This window comes from Monoraphidium neglectum (genome assembly GCF_000611645.1).
Source record: "Monoraphidium neglectum strain SAG 48.87 unplaced genomic scaffold scaffold00796, whole genome shotgun sequence".
NCBI lineage: Eukaryota > Viridiplantae > Chlorophyta > Chlorophyceae > Sphaeropleales > Selenastraceae > Monoraphidium > Monoraphidium neglectum.
The window spans coordinates 1-9,988 of NW_014012832.1; the positions used below are offsets into that span (position 1 = coordinate 1).

The 9,988-nt window shown below is 64.6% G+C and overlaps 3 protein-coding genes across 3 annotated transcripts; all 3 read right to left on the reverse strand.

Annotated features, from left to right (window-relative positions):
• Positions 1-825: 825 nt before the first annotated feature.
• On the reverse strand, positions 826-1,938 carry MNEG_5378 (hypothetical protein; the record flags this gene model as incomplete). Its single annotated transcript, XM_014046142.1, has 2 exons — positions 826-1,010; positions 1,248-1,938. 2 exons carry the CDS (start codon positions 1,936-1,938, stop codon positions 826-828), a joined length of 876 nt encoding a protein of 291 aa, XP_013901596.1.
• Positions 1,939-2,939: 1,001 nt separating this feature from the next.
• MNEG_5379 (hypothetical protein) lies at positions 2,940-5,508 on the reverse strand (the record flags this gene model as incomplete). Its single annotated transcript, XM_014046143.1, has 5 exons — positions 2,940-3,317; positions 3,720-3,803; positions 4,134-4,246; positions 4,501-4,692; positions 4,917-5,508. The coding sequence occupies 5 exons, from the start codon at positions 5,506-5,508 to the stop codon at positions 2,940-2,942; spliced, it is 1,359 nt and encodes a 452-aa protein (XP_013901597.1).
• Positions 5,509-6,806: 1,298 nt separating this feature from the next.
• On the reverse strand, positions 6,807-7,268 carry MNEG_5380 (hypothetical protein; the record flags this gene model as incomplete). The annotated part of the gene is made up of 1 exon (XM_014046144.1): positions 6,807-7,268. The coding sequence occupies one exon, from the start codon at positions 7,266-7,268 to the stop codon at positions 6,807-6,809; it is 462 nt and encodes a 153-aa protein (XP_013901598.1).
• Between the last annotated feature and the right edge of the window lie 2,720 nt (positions 7,269-9,988).

A 9,988-nucleotide genomic window follows, 5' to 3' on the forward strand; every position in this document is an offset into this window, starting at 1 on the left:
GCCCACAGCCCACAGCCCACAGCCCGCGACAATCACGGCGCTCCCGCCTGCACGGCTCGGGTGCGATAAGAAACCGCAGCGCAGCCGGGCCGCCAAGGCGCCGACCAGGATGCATCCAAAGCCCACCAGCCCCCGCGACAGCCCGCCTGCACCCCACCCACGCTGTCTCTCGCGCGACGCCGCCGCCCGACCGCGACGATCACTGCTGAATCAGTTTTTGGGTCGCTCGAACCCTCACCCCACCCAAAACCCTCAGCCCACCTGCACCACGATCATGCTTTCTCTCATCGAAACGAGATCAGTCAGATCGGTCGCCCCCACACCCCTCAGCCTCACTATGTGCCTGTTGGTTGTTCATGGGGCGGGGAGGGGGTGCGGTGTTTTGGGGACGGGAGGCCAGCATCCCGCCACACAGGCGTTGGCGGGAGGCAGCGAGCGCGGGGCCGGGCCGCGCCCTGCCGTGCTCGCCGGCGGCCGCGGCGGGTGGGGCCGGAGGGGAACGGGGTGCCCGGCAGGAGCTTGTGACGCGTCGGGCCCGGGTGGGCAGCGGCCGCCGCGCAGCGCGTTCCTCCCTTGAGAGGCTGGAGGCGCGCTCGGGCACCCTCAGGAGTGACCCGCCCTGACCCAACCGATTTCCGCCTCGCACCCGAGCCGGGATCCGCTAGCATCCCTGGGCCGGCAGCTTCCGACCAGCTTCAGGCCGCTCAACCTCCACCCTCACCCCCAAACCCAAGCTCTCCGCCCCCGAAGCAGCTCCACTTGAACCCCTCCCCCCCACATAAAACAACAAGCAAGCAGCATCGGCGATTTTTCTCCCGCAACCGCTCACGGGTGCATCATCTTTCTCAGCAGGTTTGCCTCTGCCAGGAACTCCCGCAGCTCCTGGGGGCTCCTCAGCACGTCCGGCCGCAGCGTCTTAACTGCGACGGGCTCCTCAAAGCCGGGCAGGGCGGGATCTGTGAGCGTTGCGCGGTGGACCTCTGCAAAACCGCCTTGGCCGAGCAGGTCGCCTGTGATTTTTGGAGCGGTTGGGGTTTGGTTGGGTGAGCGGCGGCGCCGATCAGGGGTCCGCAGGGGCTCGTGCGCGGGAAAGGCTGGGGAGCTGCGGCCGGCCCGAGCGCGGTGGGGCCGGAGTTGCGGGCTGCGGCGCGGCACGGCGCGCACAACAGAGATGCGGAGTCGCGAGGGGGTGGGCCGCGCCCCGAGGGCGCCCGCCCGCGGGGTCGCAGGCGGTAACGGCGGCTCACCCATCGTCAGCCGTGTTGCATCTACGTACAGCGGCCCCAGCAGCTCCTGCAGCACCTCAGCGGGCGTCATCCCGAACTGGGGGGCGCCGCCGATGACGCCGGCGGCCTCCGCCTCGCCTGCCCCCGCCCCCGCAGCGGCGTCGGCCGCGGCGGCGGAGGTCGGGGTGGCGGCGCCGATGCTGCTCTCTGCGCTGTCGACTCGGCGCAGGGCGGGGGGGGCCGCGCCGCCGCCGCCGCCGACCGGTGGCTGCTGCGGCTCCTGCTGCTGCTGCTGTTTCTGCTGGTGGTGAGGTTGGGTGCCATTCACACCCTCGTGCTGCTGGTGCTCCTGCTCCTGCTGCCGCTGCTGCGCCTCCAGAGCCATCAGCGCCGTCTCGGGGAACGCCACATCGCCACTCACCACCCCGCTCACGCTGCTGGCAGCCGCACTCGCGGCAGCGTCCGGCCCGGGGCTGCGGGGCGTGGTCCCGTCCGCCGACGCCGCGGCGCCGAACGCGGCTGCGGCGGACGCCTCGCGGCGTGAGCGCCAGGCGGGGGCGCCGGGGGCGATGTCGATCGAGGCACGATGGAGTTTCTGCTGCCGCATCGAATCGTCATCCTCTTGCAGGACATCAAAGAGCAGCGCCGGGTTCGGCGCGCGCATGGGCTTTGCTGGGCTGGCCTCCGGTACCGGGGCCGGCGCGGCGCCCATCGTGCGAGCGGGGGGCGCCGCGGCGCAGACCGCGGCGGCGCGTGTGTGCGCTGGCCACGCGCTCGAGGCGCGGATGTTGGTGCCTGCTCTGCTGCTGCTGGAGGCCGTCGAGATTTTGTGGCAAGCACGCTTGACGGGGAAAGCAGGTGGTGCTCGAGCGTCCTGGTTTGCACGGACGGGAGATGGCGCTCTAGGGGACGTTGGGGTCCCGCAGAAAGGGGCACCGTGATCGACGTTGGGGCCAGTCGAGACGATGTTTGCAAAATGTATCGGGACAAACCTTTCTTGGTCGATTTCGGACTTGAACCACTCGCGCTCATTGATACCGAACGACCCTCCCGCCAAGCGGGTGCCGCAGCCGTGGTGACTGCTGAGGCTGCTGCGAGCAGCGTCCCGGCGTGCAAAGCGCGCTTGGTACCGCGTCCACCGCGCACGTGCGCGGAGACGGCACACTTATAGTTGTTCACAACACATAGACGTCGGTCCATGTGACGTGGCAGTGCCTCTGCATCTCCTGAGCAATGCCTGTCCATCCCCTGTCGCCTCCCCAGCTGTCCTCCTGCTCGCGCCTGCCCTTCATATTCCTCTCCCACATGCTGCAAATCTTGGCTTTGTATCTATATCACCGTCACGAAGCGGAGCGCTTCGAGGGGGTTTCAGCAAACACACGGTTCGCAGCCGCCAAGTGCGAGCGACGCCTGAAAAATCTGGCAGCAATATCCACACGCGACGCAGCTGGAGGCGGGTGCACCGGCAGAACGCACAGCGGGCGGCTAGCGAACCTCGACGCTGGTTTTGGCAGCATCATTGACGACAAGGCCGCCAATGATGCAGTGCGCCTAACATAAAAATTCGAAACCACAGCAGCCCAACAGCAACAAAAATCTGTCCTAAAAGCACTTTGCTACAGCTTCCTTTGCCAAGCCTGCCGCCTGGAACGGCCTGCGCAAGCTCCCGCTGCCGCAGCAACACCTGCCTGCTCCTCCCCCCCGCCCGTTGCGTCACCGGCCAAACCCGCGCTTGCCGCCCTTTCCGGCCGATTTCTTCCGCCCAGCGCCCGACGCCGGCACCGTCGCCACCGTCGTCGCCACCATCGCCGCCGCGCCGCCGGCCGACGCCGGCGCCGCCGCCGCCGCCGCTGCGAGCTTCTGCAGACCCTTGCCGCCCACTGCCGCCGCCGCCGCCGCCGCCGCCGGCTGCGCCTGGAAGCCGCGTGCGACCCACTGCTGGCACACCCATTTCTCGTCTGCAGCTGACGCTGCGGTGTGGAGCGTCCGCGCGTCGGGGCGGCCGTCGGCAAAGGCGGGGAAGAAGATGAGCGCGCGGCCGCGCTTTGGCTGGACCCGCAGCCCCAGGTGGTCGAAGCAGGTGGCGCCGCCCTGGGGAGGAGAGGGAGGGTCCAGATTGTGCGTGCGTGCGTGCGTGCGTGTGTGTGTGTGTGTGTGTGTGTGTGGGTGTCTGCGTGGATGTTTGTGGTGATATGTGTGCGTGTGTGCGTGTGTGCAATCAGATGCATGTGTGCGTGGGAGCCAGGTAGGGACTGTGTCATGCTGTTCTTGCAGGCACGCATGCACACACACCTGCATGCGCGCCGCGTGACCGGCCTGTGCCCCCACTCACCCCCGCCCCCCTGTAATCAGGCCCGACCCAACTTCCTCGCAGTCTCACACATCCACTCGCGTGCGTGGAACGGACAGGGTACTCCACGTGCAAACGTGCACTTCATTTGTCTCCATAGCAACGCTGCTCACAACCACGGCAACGCGCAATGTCACACCCACCTCTGCCACGTCATTCAGGTACATCAGCAGGGTGGCGTGGCGGTTGAAGCCGTTGGCCCGGGCAAGGGGGACTGGGAACGCGTCCTGTAGGGGCAGGCAGGCGCGTATGACGTCACGTGTGTTCGCGCGCGTGCACGAGTCCTCGGTGTGTGGATTCGGCGGGGCTCGAGTCTGCGACCCCGCGCCGCTCGCAGGCCCAGCTGCGCCAGCTGCTGTGTGCTGCGTCTGGCAAGCAACCGCGCCTGGCCGGCGCGCCGTGCTGTGTGGCGCTCCTTTCAGGCTATGCAGCAAGCGCGTGAGCCGCCGGCCGGCTGCGCCTGCCGAAACAGGGCCGGTGCGTGCGGCAGCGCGAAGCACGCCGCGCCTGAATTGGTGTATGCGCGGTGTGCGCGCATTGGCGCCCGATGGCCGCACCTCGTGCGACAGGAAGTGCTGACCGCTGGTGTACCGCGCCACCTGGGGGCTCTCGAAGCAGTACTGCCCCGGCCGCGGCATCTTGCCCGTCGCGCCCCAGGGGTGGCCGGAGCCTGCCCGATGAGAAGGGAGAGGCGAGGCTTGAGAAGGGGACTCACTGTGTCTGGTTGCGGCCCGCCACGGCCCTAACAACGGAGACGCTGTTGTGGTTGATGCCGTCAAACCATTGTCGATCCACCTTGCAACCTAATTCCCAGTGCTGCGTTCCCATCACTCTCAGGCTTGTGGCAGCCAGTTTTTGCTTCTGCCGCGGCTCCTGCCCTGCAGCCTCACGCAAGCAGTGTCGGATCGAGGCCCCCCCCCGCACCCTTGCCGCCGCCAAACAGCTCCACAGCCCGCCGCTGCACCTCGTCCACCCGCGCAGCCAGCGGCGCGTGCGCCGCCCTCACGGCCGCGTCCACCATCATGCTGCTGCTCGTGCGGCGCGCGTCGTACGCGTTGGCGCCCGCCGCGGGGCGGCCCGCGTTGCCGGCGCCGACCATCGACGCGCGGAGGCAGCCTGCGGGGACGGCGCGCGTGGGCGACGCCACATGTCAGGCCGCAATTCTTCTCATGTTCCCTCGCAACAAAGCAACCTCCGACACACTCAACCGTCCCACCCGCAGCCGCTGTCCCCCAAGCTGAACTGAACAGCCCCTCGGCCGACAAACGGCACGCGCGACGCCCGCCCGCCGCCGCCGCCGTTCGCCCTGCAAGCGTCCCGCCGGCGCCGCCCGCCCGCACCCGATTGCTGCGCGCCGTCTGTCAGCGCCTCGCACTCGTCATCTGATAGGAAGCCCTCCACTACCACCACTGGGGGCTCCCAGCTCAGCACCCGCACGCCAGGCCTGCAGAGGTCGATTGGCATGTAAGAGGCGGCCAGCCGCTCGGCGAGCGCGGCCCGTTGGGCGGCGAACTCGGGCGTGGCGACCGGCACGCCGCCGGCGGCCAGCTGCTCCGCAGAGACCGGGGAGATGGGGTTCTCAAATGCGCGCGGGGTGGGCGGCTGCTGCTGCTGCTGCTGCTGCTGCTGCTGCTGCTGCTGTGGTTGCTGCGGCCGGAGCGGCTGCGACGGCAGCGGTGGTCGTGGTGGTGGCGCCTGCTGCTGCTGCTCCTGCAGGCCCTGCGATACACCCCGTATCTGAAGCTGCTGCTCCTGCTCCTGGTACTGCTCCTGCTGCTGCCCTTGCTGCTGCTCCTGCTGCTGCTGCCGCGCCCGGCGCCGCTCCTCGCGCGCGGCAAAGAGGTCAACTTGCGAGCCCCCTGCATTTTTGAAGACGCCGTCCGGGTCCCAGCCTCTGCGCGCCTCGTCCTCCGCCTCTCCAGACCCCGTCATTACAGGGGGCACAGCCCCTGGATCCACAGGGTGCGTATTCCCGGTGTGGAACGCTGAGACAGCCAGAAGGGATATGTGTCGGGGCAGCCCCTACGTGCTTGCCCCCACCGCCTGATGCAGCGTGGCACACGAGCACAAACCCCTCCCGCAATGACCGCCGCAAATGTTTCTCACCCAAACTAGCCAGCCGGGGGCGGCGCAGCGGCGCGCGCGGCGAGGGGCGCGATGCAGCAGCCGCACGTCGCGACGAGCTGCACCCCCTGCAGTGGGAATTGATGGTCAGGCGTCTACGCATGTTGGCATGCGATGCGATGAAATAAAATAGATTTTAGACATCCTCACCATGGCTCCTGAGGCGAAGAAAATTGCTTTACAAGCTGCGTTCCGGGCATGGGCGTTGCGCCGTGCCAAGAGCTCTACATCCGCTATGATGCAAACCTTTGGCAAAACAAGCGCGTGTAGAGCCAGTTTGGTCAAGACCCTGCGCACCGACGAGGCGCTTTCGCCACCATCAGTCACTGGGGCACCCACGGCCGACCACCAGGCTTCATACGCATGTCCGCTGCAAACCTCAAGGCTCCACTGCTCGCCCTTCCCTGCTGCATCAGCATGGAGATATGCATGCATCATAATTGAATGGGTTGGATTGCTGTACATATGAGCGGCCAACCGCCGGAGCGTGTGCCTCGAGGCGCCCCCATCTAGGCAGGGCTGCCCCACTTGCGTAGCCTCAGTCACAAGGGGCTCAGCAGCTGCGGCAGCACAGCCACTGCATTGCCACCTTCAGGGCACCTGCGCATTGAGCAGCGGGACCACGAGGGACTTGGTGTGCAGCTTGCATCATATTGGGCATCTGGGGCCCCAGCAGGCAGCCCTTTATACCTAACCACCCCAAATCGACGACAGCCGCGGGTCACCCCTCTAACCGCTGCCAGCGAATGCCGGCATACTGGACTAGGTGATTACGAGAGGACTCCTGCCTGCACACTGGTGCAGGGCCAACTTAGTACTGGGCTGCATTCAATCACTGGGCTTTAGTCATAAAAGGTTGCTGTGCAACGTGACCAGTCATGCCGCAACAACAAGCCTGCATTCCATCACAGTGTTACACACGAGTGCATCACAGCTAAATGACAGGGTGATGACTCATTTGTACAGCCAAGACCCTCACAACATTAGCAGGTGATGGCAGCAAACAGCACAGGTAGAGGCATGCGTACTGTTGGGTGCACATGCACAAGTACAAAGGCACTGTACAGGCGGGGGTGCATCATGCAGCAAATGGTGGTGCGGAGCGATCAGCCCAGCAGGGGCAGGGTGCTGGCCGCACCAGTGACGGTGCCGAGGAGGCCAGTGGCAGCGCCGGTAGCGGCGCCAGCAACGCCGGAGACAGTGCCCAGGGCGCCGCTGGCGGTGCCAAGGAGGCCGTTCGCGGTGCTGAGGGTGGTGCCGACAATGGGGGAGGCGATGGGGCCAACAACGGGGAGGCTGTTCACGGTGCCGACGGCAGTGCCAAGGACGGGGGTGACCACACCGGTGGCGGTGCCGAGGAGGCCGTTGACAGTGCTGCCCACGGTGCCAACAACGGGGCTGGCAACGGGGCCAACGACGGGGACAGCGCCGACCGTGGAGCCAACAGTGCCCAGCAGGCCGCTGACAGCGCCGGTGACGGCGCCCAGCTGCTTGAGGTCGCGGGCCGCAAGGGCGGGCGCCGCCAGCAGGAACACGGCCAGAGCGGCCACGGAGATCATGCGAGCCATCGTGGACGGGTGGGGTGGTCGAGCCTGTGGGGGTGGGGGGACATGAGGGGGCATCAACAGGGGTCCGTCCGAGATGGGGTGGGTGGGTGGGGGGAGGGGAGGGGAAAGACAAGCAACCCTTTGCTTTGGCCTGGTCCTCTGCTCCGAGATGCAGCGTTTCATAATCTCAACTTGCGGATCAATCAACTCATAGGGGATGCGCATGCACACCTGGAGAGCTGGCAGGGTGCGGTTTGACGATGTGAGCGGAGAGTCGGGGTGGGCGGAATGAGGGTGGTTGCGCGAAACACGCAATATATTGATGGATAAGATGCTCGTTCAGCTTCTGTTACACCACGTTCTGACGAATCTGCGTGACATACCGACCGGTGGCACTTGCTTTGTCACGGGACCGTGTGAGTGCCCGGCCAGCACAGCCCTGTGTAGCGTTTAAAGCGCAGCTACAACTTCTATGATCTTCTGTCAGAATCAACCTGTGGCTCCAAGCAACACGTGACGGCCAAGACCTTTGCAAGTTAGGCCCTCAGTCATGGTGAATAAAGGTCCTGGGAGCGATGACCCCCAACTTTGAGCCCGTCCGCCAGAGATCCAGGCGACTGAGAGATGCAGAAGTGTGCCATACAGCTTGATAGTCCTATGATATAACAGATCCACACAAATCCAGCACGGTGAGGATCAAGCACAGCCCGCTGGAGCGAGGCCAAAAACTGCGTCGTCACACGCTTGCAGTCCATTATTATGTAAGAGCTCTGCAACCCTGGGGTCCTGTTGCTGAGGCCAGCGCAGCAACACAACACAATTAAAAGCTTTGATCAGGCAAATATTGCGGCCGTTGCTTGCGCCACACTGCTCACCTGGCCCTTTGAGATGCGCCCCATACGCGCAGTATTACCAAGCGCCCAGCCGGACAGGATCCGGACAGGCGATCAACCTTGCGTGGGCTGACCCCCAGCGCAAGCCGTCCGGCCTGGCAAACGCATGTCAACGCCGGTGCTGTGGCGTGAGCAGGCCTGCACAGGCCTGTGCTGATGATAGCAAGCAGGATGATCAGATTGGAATTGCAGCCACCACACCTACCTGGCTGCTACCTGATACTGACCTCATGCTGTCACTGGAGCCCTCCGCCGTGGTCAGCCCCAATGTGACGCTATTGCCTCTGCGCAACCTCTCACACAAGCCCATGCTTGCCACCAGCAACAGCAGCAGCAGCAGCAGCAGCAGCTGCAGCAGCAGGTGTTCTGAGTACACCACACACATCTAGGCGTGCGTGCAGGTTGAGTGACACACAGAAGCCACGTTTAGTCGAGGTTGTGCGTGGCGCTCATTCCCAAGCAACCACAGGGCCAGGGGCCACACGCGCACGCCCCATAATGAGCGAGTCCTATTTTATTCCAGAGTGGCTAATGCAAACCAGCCTCTGCAGCTGACAGTGCTCTGTTGTAGCAGAAGGATGAATGGAATGGACACTCATTGAACATATAAACATGCCAACAAACTGGAGAGCTGAGCAGACCGGGCATGATACTGTCATGCTACCAGCTATGCAGGGGGCTTGCTTGCTTGATTGCCCTGGTCCTCCTGCCTGATCAGCGTGATGACAGGTCGCAGCCTTTGGGCAAGCGGCCTTTGGTGCGGATCGCTTGCTGTTTGAGAGTGACGGAAAAAAGTTACTGCGTGGACGCCGTTGAATCCATCCACTGTCGGCGAGCGTCACAGCCTGCAGGCGTCCAGCAGTGCCCATTCATGCACACCGCGAGAACGCCAAAGCAGCCATACAAACCCGCATGCGCTGCGTGGTGCACGTGAGGGTCGGGCAGCAGCACGGGAGTGCCGCCATTCCTGCAGGCGAGTTTTAGCATAGCGTTGCAATGAGCTCAACAGCATGCAATTGACTTTTACCAATTTGGCCTAATTTGACAATTGATGCATGTTTGCAGCGCACCAGGTTGCCCCTTTGTTTCGTCTCATGATTGACACACGGGACTGGGCGCCAATGAGAGGTCTAGTGCCAGCACACTGGTACACGGCCAACTTAGTACTGGGTTGCATCCACTCGCTCACTGTGTGCTAAACACCATGTACAGTTTGGCTGTGCACCGTGACAATTTCCAAGTGGCAACAACAAGCCTGCATTTGATCACAGTGTTACACACGAGTGCATCACAGCTAAATGACAGCTGTATTAACTCATTTGTACAGCCAAGACCTGGTCTCACAGTTTGAGCAGGTAACGGCAGCAAACAGCATAGGTAGAGGCATGCATACTGATGGGTGCACATGCACAAGTACAAAGGCTCGGTACAGGCGGGGGTTGCATCAAGCAGCAAGTGGTGGTGCGGAGCGATCAGCCCAGCAGGGGCAGGGTGCTGGCCGCACCAGTGACGGTGCCGAGGAGGCCAGTGGCAGCGCCGGTAGCGGCGCCAGCAACGCCGGAAACAGTGCCCAGGGCGCCGCTAGCGGTGCCAACAAGGCCGTTCACGGTGCTGAGGGTGGTGCCGACGACGGGGGAGGCGATGGGGCCAACAACGGGGAGGCTGTTCACAGTGCCGACGGCAGTGCCAAGGACGGGGGTGACCACACCGGTGGCGGTGCCGAGGAGGCCGTTGACAGTGCTGCCCACGGTGCCAACAACGGGGCTGGCAACGGGGCCAACAACGGGGACAGCGCCGACCGTGGAGCCAACAGTGCCCAGCAGGCCGCTGACAGCGCCGGTGACGGCA